The sequence below is a fragment of the Channa argus genome, chromosome 5 (genome assembly GCF_033026475.1).
Source record: "Channa argus isolate prfri chromosome 5, Channa argus male v1.0, whole genome shotgun sequence".
Classification (NCBI taxonomy): domain Eukaryota; kingdom Metazoa; phylum Chordata; class Actinopteri; order Anabantiformes; family Channidae; genus Channa; species Channa argus.
In genome coordinates, this window is record NC_090201.1 from 13,003,834 (window position 1) to 13,020,216 (window position 16,383).

Sequence of the window (16,383 nt, forward strand, 5' to 3'; positions counted from 1 at the left end):
GTGTTTGTCTATAGGAATCAAGGTAATTATTGACCGCTGTTCTGATAGCGAACGCTAAAGTGCCATCACATCTGCAGCAGATTACTGCAATAAAAACCACCAGTCTCAGTATAACTAGCTAAGCTTTAAATTAAGCTTATCTTTATAACTGTAATCAGTAACCTAAAATTTACAGAAACCTAGGAAGTCTTGGGTGAACCACATACAGAAGATTAACTGAAGTCAAAAGCAAGAATTTGAGTAGAGATCGCAGCTGGACATTCATTAACAGCACCAAAGAGGAAATAATGGTGAATGGATTTCATGTTGCTTTATCGATTGCCAGGGCACTGATTTATGAGTGTGGGAAACAGGAGGGAGTTGTTTTTGCATTGCATGACTCTGCTCCAGTCGCTTTGCTTCTCTCAAAATCTTATAGCATAGGTTGGATAAACATCCACAGTGATGCAGTGGAGATGTTGAGGTGTAGTGTTAAGTGTCCCACCTGGTGGTGAAAGTCGCTGATTCTCTGGACTGAGCTATGATACAGTGAGTTCATCTTCAAGCCTGGAGAAGTACAGTGTGGCCATACAACACCATTTCTTTACAGAATCAGGATTGTTTTCAAATAGCTTTTCTTAAACTACATGCCTGAGTGTGTCTTGACTCTTGTTTGGCCTCTGGCCTCTGCGCAGGTGAGGAGCTCACAAACTCTTGTTCATTTCAAAGCTGTTGTGCAGAAAAAGAAAAGGCTTTTTACTTCTCATCTGTTGATGGGCTAGTGCAATGGAAAGTAATACGCGAGTCACTAAGTGCTATTGTGACCTTTGTAGTGAGCTATGTGTTGGATAAACGCCTCGAATCACACTTGGTGTTCTTGGTCATTAATACAAGACTGTCATGTCCATAGCCTTGACTGTGTGCTGCCACAAAGCAGTCTGCCAGCACTGACCTCCTGCCAAACAGTCCACTTGGCCTGTTAACACAGTACTGAGATTGACGTGCTTCTTACCCTTCTCACTTTTTCTGTCTTCATCTTTTCCTTTTGTCTCTCTGTCCTTTTTTGTTACCATTTTCCACTGTTATTTGTATTTATCCATATTTTTCTTTTCCCTCTTGTCTCTATTCCTCTGTTGTTTTTCAGATGTGGGTTCGGTGGAGGGCTTGGCATACCACAGGGGCTGGGACATGCTGTACTGGACTAGCTACACTACCTCAACCATAACCCGCCACACTGTGGATCAGAGCCGCTGGGGTGCTGTTGACCGGCACACAGTGGTCACCATGTCGGGGGATGACCACCCCAGGGCCTTTGTTCTTGACGAGTGTCAGGGGTTAGAACTAATTCACTTATTCTTACCGCTTATTTGCATACAATAATGCCCTTATATTATTGCAAAATGTTTCACATCTGTGATTTCCCTCTCTCCTGTAGCCTCATGTTCTGGACAAACTGGAATGAACAGTCTCCCAGTATCATGCGTGCCACACTGACTGGTGCCAATGTCCTTGTGATCATTGGCACTGACATACGAACCCCTAACGGCCTGGCCATAGACCACCGTACTGAAAAACTTTATTTCTCGGACGCCACATTGGACAAAATAGAGCGTTGCGAGTATGATGGAAGTCGGCGCTATGTGAGTACACACAGTATACACTTGTATGCAGCATTATGAAAACATTTGCAATGCAATATAAATGTATTATGTTACTACTTCATATTTGTTTATCCTTTCAAGTTTGTCTCATGGCTGGAATGTCCTGTATGTTCTGGCTGTGGTTGTGCTTCCCCCTGCAGGTGGTGTTGAAAAATGAGCCGGTCCATCCGTTTGGCCTGGCTGTGTATGGTGACTACATCTTCTGGACTGACTGGGTAAGGAGGGCTGTGCTTCGTGCTGACAAATACACAGGAGGAGAAATGAAGGTGCTGCGTGCAGACATCCCTCAGCAGCCAATGGGTATTGTGGCAGTGGCCAACGACACCAATAGCTGTAAGTTTTTTACAGAAAGGGAGAGAGTAGTGGTGTCTGTGTGTGTGTGCACGCATCATGTCTCATTACTGAATTACGCTGTTCTTCCATATCATGAAAGATGATGAAATTAGAGTGCAGTTTTTTATTAAATAGGAAAATATGTTGTGTTTCAGCACATTTTCTGGGAGAAACACACATAACTGTCTATTTTTGTTTCATCCATCACATTAAATATCTTCCAAGTTAAGGTGCTATTCATCACATGCCACAATCATCATTCTAGCTCATTAATTTAAAACATTGCACTGGCCAAAAACAACATTATATTAATTTGATAAAATAAATATAAAAATGTTTAATTCGAATTTATATTGTTTCATATTAAATTAACATGCACCTAACATGTCCCGATGCCAACAGCAGTATCAGGTTTTGGGCCTGACTCTGCCTTTGTTTACTTGTACTAGCAAAACTTCACCGGTGCTGTGCGCAAAACCACGGTATCTTCTGCAGGTGGGCAGAGGTGTAAAATGTTCAGGGAAAACATACTTGTTTTGCCAGAAGAAGGTGCGAGAATTGTTTTTTCACATGCAATTTTTAACTGCAATTGATTGTTTTGCAATTGAGGCTTTTACAGTACAGCAACTCAGACTAGAAGCTAAAAAGTTTAGTACTTTAGTAGCGTCCCTACACCTAACCTAGATATTCAAATTCTTGTTATTTGACATTAGTAATCATTTGGTAGTTATAATTTTAACAAAAATATTGGACCAGTCATTGGTGGTGGTAGCGTGGCTATTGCAAATAAATTTAATTAAGGTAGAAATATTGATATGGGCTTTTTATGCATCATTGTGGTTTTGGACTGTCTGTCTGCTCCATGTCTTGTTACTTGCCTGACCTTAAAGGAATTTCTTCAACATTGTCACAAATGTCCAGAATGAACTGCTTAGCTTTTGGAATTCAATGATAAAGGTCAATGTGATCTTATGTTTGTCCCATTCTTATCATGTGTCTGTGTCTGGACAGACTTGCACATAAACTCCAACTTGACTAGTTGAGATATACAAGCTCAAGGTGGAAATTGTAGTTTAAAGAAGAGGTTGTACTTCTACAGACAAAAAACAGTTGGACAAAGATGCTGTTCTGCTCCAGTAAAGTAGTTAATGATATGACAAAAGTCATCTGGGATTAGCACTTAAGCAGATTCATTGACAGCTCCAGAATGGGCCCACCTCCTTTATATTAACACAAACACACCCTTCTAAATTGGTGGTCTATTATCCATACATCTTGGCCTCTTTTTTAATCTCATCTTCCTGTGTATCTCCCATTGTTTGCAACCTTTTAAATCAATGCAGCCCTGCATTTATATTGCCCGCTATCTTCTTCCTCACATTGTTTCATTCAATAAACTCTCCTATGCTCCAGTACCCACAGTGACCATACAAGCAGAGAGAGTGTGGTAATAGCTGAGAATCACATTTAGACTGAGTCACATTGCATTATGCATTCAACAGAACCTGAGCCATTGCCACATTAATGCAGGCGTACCTTTCTGCTGATGTGGATGCACATGTTGGGTGGGTGTCATGTGTTTGCTTATGTGACAGGGGGTTGGATGTCGAATCACCCAAGTGTGTTCAACTGTTCTCTTGTCTGTGCAGGCGAGTTCTCTCTGTGCCGTGTTAACAACGGAGGATGTCAGGACTTGTGTCTGCTGACCTCTGAGGGAAGAGTCAACTGCAGTTGTCGTGGCAACAGGAAGCTTTTAGAAGACAACACCTGCATAGGTAATGCATAAAAGGGATTCATAAAATCAGAAGTGTGGCTTAAAGACTTATAGAATAATCTCATATGCAAGTGTTGCATATGATAACACATATGATATGAAATAAACATACTTTTTAAAATTAAATCTGCTGATCTTACTTTGCAGAAGCTCCTTTGCAGGTAGCACATAAAGTAACAAGCAGACTGAGCTCATGTTCAGAATAGATTTGAATGAGCATGCCTCGTGCAAGGCAACTCTTTTTAAGTGCCCCTTTCTGTCTTGTCTCTCAGCCCTCAACACCACATGTAACAACATTGATGAGTTTGAGTGTGGAAATGGAGACTGTGTTAACTACACCTTGACTTGTGATGGCATGGCCCACTGCAAGGACAAGTCTGATGAGAAACAGTCCTACTGCGGTAAGTGGAATCGTTCTTTGCCAAAACATTTTTTGCCTTGCTCTTGGTAACATTTATAATTCAAAGCAATTTTATTTCCCGTGTGTTTCTCAGCCAACCGTGTGTGTAAGAAGGGTTATAGGCGGTGTGTGAATGGTCGCTGTGTGGGGCACAGCTCCTGGTGCAATGGGCAGGACGACTGCGGAGACAGTTCTGATGAACTCTTTTGTAACAGTGAGTCAAAGACTCTCGAATAAATATGCTTTTTTTCAACTGAGCTATATGACATTTTTATGTTCTGTTCTACCTAAACTCTCATTTTGTGTGTGTCAGCCACACTGTGTTCAGCCGATCAGTTCCAGTGCAGAGATGGAGGCTGCATCTCAAACTCTAGCAAGTGTAACCAGAAAGTGGACTGTGAGGATGCCAGTGATGAGATGAACTGCAGTAAGTTTAGCAACAGTCCTAATAACTATAATGATATAATGTAATGCTTTCTCCCAGGATGTGGTATAAAGTAGTTCTTTTCTCTTTGTTAAGCTGCCACAGACTGTTCAAGTTACTTCCGTCTCGGAGTGAAGGGAGTGACATTTCAGAAGTGCGAGTTCACCACACTCTGCTATGCCCCTTCATGGCAATGTGATGGAGCTAATGATTGTGGAGACTTTTCCGATGAAAGAAATTGCCCCGGTATTTTAACAGCCTTTGAAATACACATAATTTCTCACAGTGCAATGTACATCCAGCATTCATAGAAAAAGTTAGTTTTTGTTCACTGATGGATTAGTTTCAAAAATCCAGTTTGGATTATTCTGAATGGCACAGTAACAAAAGCAATGAATATTTGCATCTATTAAATTTTGGTTTGTCAGGGAAATCTCCTTCAAAAACATAATAATGTAAATTTACTTTCCATTTCCCTCTTCATGCTGGCTTAAGTTATTAAGTATGTTTTGTTCCACTTGTCTGTCACTCTGGCAGGGAGTGGGAGAGCAAAGTGTCCGACTCCCTTCTTTGCCTGTCCTAGTGGACGTTGTATCCCTATGAGATGGACTTGTGACAAGGAGGATGACTGTGAGAATGGTGCAGACGAGGCTCACTGTGGTAAGTTCAGATACTAGATCCCAAACAACGTGAAAGACAACTGAACATTACTTTCTGTGTATATTTTGCACCTTATACCTTGTCTTGCCTTCTAGATAAGTTCTGCTCAGCCTCCCAGTTTGAGTGCAGAAACCACCGCTGCATTCCCAACCTATGGGTGTGCGACGGAGCTGATGACTGCGGTGACAGCAGTGATGAGGACAGCAAGTGCAGTGAGTGTGGGGCACGCATCCTGAATACAAGAACCAAACGAAGTGCTAGCACAACCAAAAGCATATTATCTCACCAAGAACGTATTTAATTCTCAAACAAGGAGGAATAACCCGAGTTGTGGATATTTTAACAATATTTTAGCTAGACCTGTTTCCATTTAATTAATTCTGGTGGCTGGTAATTTTTTCCATTACTCTGTATGCATGAAATGGGGGCGGCTGTAGCTCAGTTGATAAGGCAGTCATTCGATCCCCGGTCCCGGCAATATGTCGAAGTGTCTCTGGGCAAAACACTGAACCCCTAAAAGCCCATTCCCCTCCCCAGCTGTATGTAGCATGTCGCTTTAAATCATGATTATTATGTTCAGTTCCTTTGCCCTGGAAACATTAAACACACGTTATAATCTCAGTTTTGTTGGAATTCACTGTATATCCATAACTGTCCTTGTCAAGTTCATTTTCAATAATGTATCTCCATCACAGAGACCAAAACCTGCAGTCCTGAGGCATTCCAGTGTCCCGGATCTCACATGTGTATCCCACAACGATGGAAATGTGACGGGGACAAAGACTGTCCTGATGGAGCTGACGAGAATGTCAAAGCTGGCTGTGGTAAGTTCAGGCAGGGTACGATCGAATTACTTCAAAACACCAAAGAGGGAAAAGAAGACATAATTCTGTAGTAGTGCATTTCTAATAACATACAAACTACTTCTCTAATTATGTGTCTCAGTGTTCAACAACACGTGCAGCAGCAATGAGTTCATGTGCCAGAACCGGCAGTGTATCCCTAAACACTTTGTGTGTGACCATGATAACGACTGCAGCGATGGCTCTGATGAGTCCCAGGAGTGTGGTGAGTTGACCCATGACCTACTGTTCCTGATTGTAAAAGCTCATGTTAACAAGCTCAACTCTGTTTCAACGTTGCACTGTTTCTCAATGCAGAATATCCAACATGTAAACCCAATGAGTTCCGCTGTGCCAACGGGCGCTGCCTTATCCAGAGTTCATGGGAGTGCGATGGAGACTTTGACTGCCATGACCGCTCAGATGAAGCACCCAAGAACCCACGCTGCACTGGTCCTGGTAAAATTCACACAGCCACCCCAGATGCAAAATATGTTTTTATGAAATTAAATCAGTAGATACATTTTCATCGGTAACCTATTGTATGAGCATATTTTTGTTAACAAATGCAGCAAAGACAGCAGACAAACAACAATATAGCCCATGATGTAAACATCAAAATGGCACATCGAGGAAAATGAAATATGTTAAAAAAACATTCAAATGAATGATGTTTTTGGTAACTGGAAGCTGAAATGTGTTCCCGAGGCACTGAAACAATATTAACCACACTGGTTGACATTTCGACTTAATTTCTTTCCCATCTAATTTTCTTTTTTTCATGCAACAGAGAAGAAATGCAATGATACTACGTATGCCTGCAACAATGGAAACTGTGTCAATGAGACATTGCTCTGTGACCATAAGGATGACTGCGGTGATGGTTCCGATGAGCTCAACTGCTTTATCAATGAGTGCTTGAACAGCAAACTGAGTGGCTGCTCGCAGCTCTGTGAAGACCTGAAAATAGGCTTTAAAGTAAGAGAACCCAATAAAACTCTGACTTCAATTCTCCAGTGATGGGTTTGTACAATAAACAGGATGTAATGTTGCTTTACCTGTTCTGTTCGTTGCCTCTTTACAGTGCAGATGCAACCCTGGCTTCCGCCTGAAAGATGATGGGAAGACGTGTGTCGACATTGATGAGTGCACCACCACATATCCCTGCACGCAACGTTGCATCAACACGCATGGCAGCTTCCATTGTCTGTGTGTGGAGGGTTTCCAGCTTAGCCACGAAAACCCCACCATATGCAAATCCACCTCTGGTAAGAAGGATGACACATTAATACCAGACAGGCAAATGAGAAAAGGTTAAATCTACTCACTTATGATGTCTTCGTACCTGCAGATGAGGAACCCTTCCTTATCTTTGCCAACCGCTATTACCTGAGGAAGCTTAACTTGGATGGTTCCAACTACACGCTGCTCAAACAGGTGAGACCTGCAGATGCAGTATGTCCTTTTGATTGGACTGGAAAATCCTGCAAACCCTCTGGACCAGAGTAATGCAATTCCTGTGCTCCTGACAGGGTTTGAACAATGCTGTGGCTCTGGACTTTGACTACCGCCAGCAGATGATTTATTGGACAGATGTGACCACCCAGGGCAGCATGATCCGACGCATGCACATCAATGGCAGTGATGTTCAGGTCAGTTTGGCTGTCATTTTCAGGACATAACCTACATGCATGATCTGTGAAAATCCAGGAAAAATAATTCTTTTTAAGGTGAGGCACAGATACAAATATACAGTGCTTCCTCTTTGTTAGGTTCTTCATCGCACATCACTAAGCAACCCGGATGGTCTGGCAGTTGACTGGGTGGGAGGAAACCTGTACTGGTGTGATAAGGGACGGGACACTATTGAGGTGTCAAAGCTGAATGGAGCGTACCGGACAGTTCTGGTCAACAGCGGCCTGAGGGAGCCACGTGCTGTGGCTGTAGATGTACGCTTCGGGTGAGTGAGAGTAGCTTTTGAAGATCGTGGTCAAACTGTAGCAATGATTTTCCCGAGCAGGTAAGATCATTTCCATTGAATACTGTGAATGTACTGAATATTTGAGCTTTATTCGCAGTGTGTTTAATGTTTGTCTGATTTAACTACACAACACTGGTGATGTAGTGGATTTCGATCGGGCCAGTAAAACAAACTAATGAATGAACTCTATTTCAGGTACTTGTACTGGTCAGACTGGGGTGACAGCCCCCACATAGGGAGAATCGGGATGGATGGTACCAATAGGAGTGTAATTGTGGAGGATAAGATCACCTGGCCCAACGGTCTCACGCTAGACTTTGTTAATGACCGTATCTATTGGGCTGATGCTCGAGAGGACTACATTGCATTTGCCAGCCTGGACGGAACTAACAGACACACAGGTAAAACACCTAGAAACACAGAAGAGTGTGTTTATGTGTTTTTTGGTACTTGTTGCCACCAGCTTCTTTACCTTTTATACTTGTGTCCCTGCAGTTCTTACTCAGGATATCCCCCACATCTTTGCTATGACGCTTTTTGAGGAGTACATCTATTGGACAGACTGGGAAACCAAGTCCATCAACAGAGCCCATAAGACCCTGGGCGTCAACAAAACCATGCTGATCAGCACTTTACACAGACCGATGGACATCCACATTTACCATGCATACCGCCAGCCTGAAGGTAAGGCCACATTCCCTTTTAAGCAACCACGTTTATATATAACTGCACCTTTATCTGTGCACCTTTCCTTATCTGCTCTTTTCCATGTGTACATTTTCCTTGTTACTTAGTGGCTGACCACCCATGTCAGATCGACAATGGAGGCTGCAGTAACCTGTGTCTTCTCTCCCCTGGAGGGGGCTACAAGTGTGCTTGTCCCACTAACTTTTATCTAGCAGCTGATGGTAAACAGTGCATGTCCAACTGCACCGCAAGTCAGGTGTGTGATGTCAACGTTCAGCGTTTTTGACATTTGCTTGTAATAACACTATACTCATTTTGAAAAATCGTTTTTCCTCTCTCCTTTCAGTTTGTTTGCAAAAATGACAAATGCATTCCATTTTGGTGGAAGTGTGACACTGAAGATGACTGTGGGGACCGCTCAGATGAACCAGCAGACTGCCGTGAGTGATGGGTGCAGCATGACTGTGATAAGAATTAACAGTTGATTTAGTGTCATTTTATGTTTTTTGTTTTCATGGTAATAATGTGCTTTGTTTTCTTATTGTAGCTGAGTTTAAATGCAGACCAGGCCAATTCCAGTGTGGCACTGGCATCTGCACCAACCCAGCCTACATCTGTGATGGAGACAATGACTGCCAGGACAATTCTGATGAGGCCAACTGCGGTACATACTGTACACCTACACATGCTACAGATTTTAAATCTATCTCTTACATATAATAACCCATACCCCCCTCTACACATTGTTTGCAGACATCCATGTGTGCCTGCCCAGTCAGTTTAAATGTACACACCCCAGTCGTTGCATCCCTGGCATCTTCCGTTGCAATGGACAGGACAACTGTGGACAGGGAGAAGATGAGAAGGACTGTCGTAAGTCTTAAAGTTCCCTAAGACCTTCTTGTGTTTTTCAGTTTTTGCCCTGCTAGTAGCAGCTTCTAAGGACTATGACCATGACAACTGCAGCATGCCCATCTGTTCGTTTTTCTGAGCAAAGTTGGAGTCAAGAGAAACATACTGTACCTCTACAATATCTTGCCAGACTAATATTTTTCCACAGAGGATAAAGCCTGCTGACTGTAGTAACCCCTTGAAACCCTTAGGCCAAAGTTTTCATTTTAATAGACGTAATGAGCAGATAGAACATTGCTTCACACTCCCCAGAGGATCTCTGTCCATTTTGACCTTTCCTTTCGCAACACCCTTCGGCCAAAAGATGTTGCATAATATAATTGCAATGACATTTGCTGATCACATTCATCACCCACAGTGGGAGATTACATAAACTGTAAATTATTTCTTAGGGTCAAAATTTACATTTTAGCACTTCTAAATTAAAGGCTATAAGTATAAGAAAATCATCATGTTATAATGAATATTCCAGTCTCAAGGTGCCTCTGGCAGGATTTCCGAAATGTTTTTAATTTATCAACATTTTTATCAGTTTAGCATCATTTCATTATTGTGTGTTATGGAGTAAATAATATGAGCTGTCTATCTCTTTTGCAGCGGAAGTGACATGTGCCCCCAACCAGTTCCAATGTGCCATCACCAAACGCTGCATCCCACGGGTGTGGGTGTGTGACAGGGACAATGACTGTGTGGATGGATCTGATGAGCCTGCCAACTGCAGTAAGACACAGTTTAATAATACTGCACCAACATCACCTCTAGTTAAGAAATTAGTCGTCTTTACAGCATAAAAAGCGGTCTCTGAAAGAACATGACATATACTGTATATCATTCATTTTAAATACAGTGGCCAAAGCAATAAAACCACCTCTTAATAAAATGCACTCCAGTATGACTCCCTCACCCACTATGACCTTAATAATAAACACATAGAATTATCACCTTTCTGACAGTTTCAACAAAAAAACTAAGAAATTATAACTTTGTAAAAGTAGAACTCATGGCAGAGCTGCTGTATTGCATTAAATTGTACAGTTGTACCTAATAAAGTGGCAATCAGATTGATGATAAGATTTCTCTCTCTCTCTCTCTCTCTCTCTCTCTCTCTCTCTCTCTATATATATATATATATATATATATATATATATATATACACACACATACCTACATACATACACACACACTAAATCTGGTAAATATTGCACTGAGGTTTGAAGTACACTTAAAATAATATATCCACAACAGCAGGAGACTTTCATCTATGTATTTTCAGTCAGTTTGAGTAGTGGTAAAATGTGGAATCCATCAAATCATCTCTGTTGCAGCGCAAATGACATGTGGTGTGGATGAGTTCCGCTGTAAGGACTCGGGACGCTGCATCCCAGCGCGTTGGAAGTGCGATGGAGAAGATGACTGTGGGGACTCTTCAGATGAACCCAAGGAGGAGTGTGGTAAGTATGGAGTGGTCAGAAGGATAAAAATAAGAAAATGATATTAGTTGTAGAGAAAGATTCTTGTAAAAAATAGAACTTAAGTCATATCCCTTCGATATTATGTCGGCCTGTGGCTTAGATGAGCGCACATGTGAGCCATACCAGTTCCGCTGTAAGAACAACCGCTGTGTACCTGGCCGCTGGCAGTGTGACTATGACAATGACTGTGGTGACAACTCTGATGAAGACAAGTGTGGTAGGTTCCTTCTGTTTTTCAATAGCTCATTGTCTTATTTGACTTAAAATATTTTATGCAACAGACTGCAGTGGTTTGCAATGTATCACCATTCACCAAGTGTATGTGTGTTATAATTATTCAGCTACACACATTGTCCAGATTTTCATTTCTTTTCGCATTAATTAGTTTTGTGGCCATTTGCACATCTCACATCATCTCATGTCTGTTTTGCATTTCACACTGGCCTGTTGCTGTGAGCCAGAGGTAGGTGTTTCCAGCTCAACCATTCACAACCAGTCCTTTGTGTGCCCCCAGCTTGTCTTTTCTTCTGAGCTCATTTATTCCTTTTGAATCCCACTCCCTCCTCCACCACATACAGTGCAGTATGTTGTACCATCCCCCACCTCTGTGCCCAATGAGTTGTCCTGTTATGTGATTTATCAGCCTTATTTTAACCACGTATGTCCAGCTCCCAACAGGACACCCTGTCTTTTCACAGTCTTGTCTGTTCCCACCTTTTCTCTTCTCTTTTCTTTGTTTTAGTACTCTCCTTGCTCCTGGCCTCATTTCTCTGCTCCTCTTTAATTATCTCCTGTCACCCTTACAAGCTGTGTTCTGTCTGCCCTCAGTGCCCCGTCAGTGTTCTGAGAGCGAGTTTGCTTGCACAAATGGACGTTGCATTGCTGGGCGCTGGAAGTGCGATGGGGACCATGATTGTGCTGATGGTTCAGATGAGGTATCACTAAAGAATTTCCTTACTTCTGATTTGAAATGTGACACCTTAGAGGTACTAATAAAAAAAATAATTCTGTTTTGTTCCAGAATGGCTGTGATGTCAAGTGTGACAGCGATCAGTTCCAGTGTAAAAATGGCCATTGCATCCCCATCCGTTGGCGCTGTGATGCTGATGTTGACTGTATGGATGGCAGTGATGAAGAGAAATGTGACAGTGGTGGTAAGGGGCATACACATATTTCCTCCTAGATGTTGTTTCTCCTAGATAAGCAGCTGCACATATAGTCATTTATGACTAATTTCTCTTGTTGCTCCGTGTTGTAGTGGAAAGACACTGCCCACATGATGAGTTCCAGTGCAACAATACCCTTTGTAAACCCCTGGGCTGGAGGTGTGATGGTGAGGACGACTGTGGAGACAACTCTGATGAGAACCCAGAGGAGTGTGGTAAGAATTACTGTATTTTAGATGTTGAATGAAATCCATTCGATACCCTGTGTGCATAGAATCATCTCTCTTCCTAAATGCCTCTCTACCTCTTAGCTAAGTTTCAGTGTCCACCCTCAAGACAGTTTCGCTGTCCCAATGACCGCGTGTGTCTGCCAGTATCAAAACGCTGTGATGGAGTCAACAACTGTGGGGACAACAGCGATGAACTCAACTGTCGTGAGTTTATTTAAACTCTTTTGAAAATGAATATCATCAAATATTATGACATCAATATTTATGACATACAATATTTAGGATATTGGACATGGCACAACCCTAATAAATACAGAATGATAAAGAAGTGTGAAATGTACAATACAGGTACAAATCTTATTATTTAGCTGACATGATGATCAGGGTACTAACTCTACCTAACACTTGTACTATGTCAAAAGTCCCTCCATCCCCACCAATGTGTCAAAAGGAGGAGTTCCAGTGCTCCAATGGCCGGTGCATTAGCTCTGCCCTTGTCTGCAACTACTTTAACGACTGTGAGGACTATGGTTCTGATGAAATAAACTGCAATAAGAAAGGTGTGTTGTATCACAATCTACTCATCATGATGACAGTGTATACTCTGCGTAGTTATAGGTGTGAATCTAAGCTTCCTTTTTCTCTACCTCTAGACACAGTGCTGAATGACTGTCACAGTAACAGGACAGAGTGTGGAGACAGAGATGAAGCTCACTGCATGGTGAACGGCACCGACTCCTTCTGCTCCTGTAAACCAGGCTTCCAGCCCAAGGGACGTTACAGATGTGAAGGTAAGGTTTTGGCTTTATTGGCTGAGTTTCTTTTACATGTGATTTATTGTCAGACTTGAAAATTTGAAACTGTGTGCATCACATGACCTTGGGCTGTTTTGACAGATAAGAATGAGTGTAAGCAGTTTGGAGTGTGTTCCCACATTTGCAACAACACTAAGGGTTCCTACAAGTGCAGCTGCCACAAGTACTTCACCAGAATAAATGATACCTGCAAGGCTGATAGTGAGTACTTGTACAATAATATTGAATGAATATGAATATAGTATACAACTTGCCTGACATAATTACCTGTGCTTCCTCAGCTCAAAAACAAGTGCTCTACATAGCTGATGACAATGAAATCCGCAGCCTGGACCCTCCAATGCCGAACTGGCGCTATGAGCAGATCTTCCAGGGTGATGCCAATGTGCGCATTGATGCTATGGACCTGCATGTCAAGACAAACCAGATTTACTGGACAAACTGGCACACAGGGCGAATTTCTTTCTATGATTTGCCCTCTTCCTCCTCATCACCCAATAGCAACCGTAATCGACGCCAAAGTGACTCCAGGATCACTAACCTGGAGGTAAGTGTGTGTATGTTTGCATTTCAATGCATATATTGTAAATATATGGTAGGAAGAGAGAGACCGATTTTGGAGGCTCGTACTGCAGTGTCTGGCTCCCTGTCTTCAGATCCCAGATCTGAAGATGCCCCGTGGAATTGCTGTGGACTGGGTGGCAGGGAACTTGTACTGGACTGACTCTGGTAGAGATGTCATCGAGGTGGCCCAGATAAGTGGAGGACGCCACCGCAAAACCCTCATCTCTGGGATGATTGATGAGCCCTATGCCATTGTGGTCGACCCCCAGAGAGGGTGAGCAGGACGTGGGAGACTGGCGATTCAAATCAGAAAAAATATGTTGTTTTTATTTATATATTATTAAATTGGGCTTTAACATTTCTTTCATAAGGAAAATGTACTGGGCAGACTGGGGAAACCACCCTAAGATTGAAACAGCTGCTATGGATGGAACAATGAGAGAAACACTGGTGGAAGAAAACATCCAGTGGCCAACTGGTAAAACACACACTCGCACTACTTCTTAAGAAATCTTTCAATGCAAAGTGGGTTTTTATTTTATTTTTTTTCAGTTATATTTCCACCGTTTATTAAATCTGCTCTCTGTTTTTATAGGTCTGGCTGTGGACTACTTCAACGAGCGTCTGTACTGGGCTGATGCTAAACTCTCCTTGATCTGCAGTGTGAGGCTGAATGGCAGTGATGCAGTCGTGGCTGTAAACAGTATTAAGAACAGTTGAGTGGCAATTGTTTATAAGCTAAGCTAAGTCAGGACTCAGCTGCATCTTTTAGTAGGTGGAAGTAAAATTGTGTATTGTTCTCTATTTCTACACAGACCTTCATCACCCTTTCAGTATTGACGTGTTTGAGGACTACATCTATGGTGTCACCTACATCAACAACTATGTATTCCGAGTGAATAAATTTGGCAAAGGTCCGATTGAGAGTCTGACAACTGGAATGAATCATGCCACAGATATAGCTTTGTACCACCGCTACAAACAACCTGAAAGTGAGTAGAAAATAACAAGATAAGAAAGCAGCAGATGTTTTTTCCGCTCACTTTTAATACTGGTCCTTTCTCTGTTTGTCAGTGAATAATCCCTGCGACAGGAAGAAATGTGAATGGCTGTGTCTGCTTAGCCCCAGTGGACCTGTCTGCACGTGTCCCAATGGACGCATCCTGGATAATGGCACATGTGTGGAGTTGCCCACTCCCACTTTGTCTCCTATCTGTGAGTTAAATGAACAGACACAAGCACATACGCACTCTGATACTGACAAATGAGGTATTCTCTTTGACTGGAAAACTTTATTTTCTACAGCTCCTCCTAGTGGACCCTGTTTGGTCCAGTGTCTGAATGGGGGCAGCTGTTTCCTGAATGCACACAAGCAGCCCAAGTGTCGCTGCCAGCCTAATTATGGAGGCGATCGGTGTGAGATTGACCAGTGCAGGGACTACTGCAAGAATGGAGGCACATGCACACCTTCACCCACAGGTGAGATTTGCATGCTACGAGCTGATGTTGGAATTTTATCTCATCTTCCTTTCACTGCTACTACTGTACTAGTGAAAAAAAGCAAAGCTTGAATAAAACTACAGCTTTGTAGGTCATTGTTATGCCCCTGTAATGTGAAACATCTTTCCTCTGTGTTCTTCCACAGGCTCCCCTACCTGCAGATGCCTGCCAGGCTTCACTGGGCCGAACTGTAACCTACACACTTGTAGGGAGTACTGCAAGAATGGAGGCAACTGTACAGTAAGCCCTGGAAACCAGCCAACATGTCGCTGCCCCCCTGATTTCCTAGGCGACCAGTGCCAGTATAGTAAGTGTTCCCATTATGTAGCTGACAAGTGAAAAAGTGTTCTAATACTTCTGCTGACCATTGAGGATAATTAAATAAAGTAAAATGGCAGTCTGCCTAGCTGCAACTGTCTGTAATAGGGCTAGCAAGCAGTGCACTTACGTGTGTGTGTGTGTGTGTTTGTGTGTGTGTATGAGCAGGAAGCTGTGAAGGCCACTGCCTGAACAAAGGTACATGTCTCCAGACTGAAAATGGCTCCCAGATATGCCGCTGTCTATCCCAGTACTCTGGCAGCACATGCGAAATTGACAAGTGTCACTATTGTCGTGACGGCGAGTGCATCCCCAGCAACAGTTTTTCATCCACAGGGAACTTTACCTGCCGGTAACGGACACACACAAAACAAATGATCTTATGTAAAAGTTGTCTCCCATTTCTGATTGTTAGTCACTACTTATACTCTCTACAATAGATGTACAAATGGAAGAATCCAGCCCAGCTGTTACACGTGTGACACAAATGAGTACTGTGCAAATGGCCAGTGCTCTATCAACACTGTCACTCGCCTTCCAGAGTGCAGGTTTGGAGCAGTGTGTAATCAATAATAGCTCTGAATAGCTCCAGTGCATTGTTGCTTACATACATATTTCTTTTGTGTTTTGTCGTTTGTGTGTGTGTGTGTGTGTGTGTGTGTGTG

General features: G+C 42.5%; 1 protein-coding gene across 4 annotated transcripts in view; it reads left to right on the forward strand.

Moving 5' to 3' along the window:
• The window catches only part of LOC137128289 (low-density lipoprotein receptor-related protein 1-like), an 83,610-nt gene that overhangs the window by 63,725 nt on the left and 3,502 nt on the right, over window positions 1–16,383 (forward strand). For all 4 annotated transcript variants that reach the window (XM_067506155.1, XM_067506157.1, XM_067506156.1 and 1 more), the window contains 44 exons: window positions 1,124–1,313; window positions 1,415–1,619; window positions 1,781–1,973; window positions 3,623–3,748; window positions 4,020–4,148; window positions 4,242–4,361; window positions 4,461–4,574; window positions 4,668–4,817; window positions 5,109–5,231; window positions 5,327–5,443; window positions 5,927–6,055; window positions 6,177–6,299; window positions 6,392–6,532; window positions 6,864–7,051; window positions 7,158–7,341; window positions 7,425–7,510; window positions 7,606–7,725; window positions 7,846–8,033; window positions 8,250–8,455; window positions 8,550–8,738; window positions 8,849–8,997; window positions 9,088–9,181; window positions 9,289–9,405; window positions 9,495–9,614; window positions 10,251–10,373; window positions 10,979–11,104; window positions 11,226–11,342; window positions 11,954–12,060; window positions 12,147–12,279; window positions 12,384–12,506; window positions 12,603–12,725; window positions 12,944–13,081; window positions 13,175–13,312; window positions 13,418–13,537; window positions 13,618–13,883; window positions 13,993–14,174; window positions 14,272–14,378; window positions 14,496–14,615; window positions 14,716–14,892; window positions 14,975–15,115; window positions 15,206–15,379; window positions 15,546–15,707; window positions 15,887–16,070; window positions 16,159–16,266. In XM_067506155.1, the coding sequence (XP_067362256.1) occupies window positions 1,124–1,313; window positions 1,415–1,619; window positions 1,781–1,973; window positions 3,623–3,748; window positions 4,020–4,148; window positions 4,242–4,361; window positions 4,461–4,574; window positions 4,668–4,817; window positions 5,109–5,231; window positions 5,327–5,443; window positions 5,927–6,055; window positions 6,177–6,299; window positions 6,392–6,532; window positions 6,864–7,051; window positions 7,158–7,341; window positions 7,425–7,510; window positions 7,606–7,725; window positions 7,846–8,033; window positions 8,250–8,455; window positions 8,550–8,738; window positions 8,849–8,997; window positions 9,088–9,181; window positions 9,289–9,405; window positions 9,495–9,614; window positions 10,251–10,373; window positions 10,979–11,104; window positions 11,226–11,342; window positions 11,954–12,060; window positions 12,147–12,279; window positions 12,384–12,506; window positions 12,603–12,725; window positions 12,944–13,081; window positions 13,175–13,312; window positions 13,418–13,537; window positions 13,618–13,883; window positions 13,993–14,174; window positions 14,272–14,378; window positions 14,496–14,615; window positions 14,716–14,892; window positions 14,975–15,115; window positions 15,206–15,379; window positions 15,546–15,707; window positions 15,887–16,070; window positions 16,159–16,266 (6,370 nt within the window). The remainder of the gene's footprint in view (window positions 1–1,123; window positions 1,314–1,414; window positions 1,620–1,780; window positions 1,974–3,622; window positions 3,749–4,019; window positions 4,149–4,241; window positions 4,362–4,460; window positions 4,575–4,667; window positions 4,818–5,108; window positions 5,232–5,326; window positions 5,444–5,926; window positions 6,056–6,176; window positions 6,300–6,391; window positions 6,533–6,863; window positions 7,052–7,157; window positions 7,342–7,424; window positions 7,511–7,605; window positions 7,726–7,845; window positions 8,034–8,249; window positions 8,456–8,549; window positions 8,739–8,848; window positions 8,998–9,087; window positions 9,182–9,288; window positions 9,406–9,494; window positions 9,615–10,250; window positions 10,374–10,978; window positions 11,105–11,225; window positions 11,343–11,953; window positions 12,061–12,146; window positions 12,280–12,383; window positions 12,507–12,602; window positions 12,726–12,943; window positions 13,082–13,174; window positions 13,313–13,417; window positions 13,538–13,617; window positions 13,884–13,992; window positions 14,175–14,271; window positions 14,379–14,495; window positions 14,616–14,715; window positions 14,893–14,974; window positions 15,116–15,205; window positions 15,380–15,545; window positions 15,708–15,886; window positions 16,071–16,158; window positions 16,267–16,383) is intronic.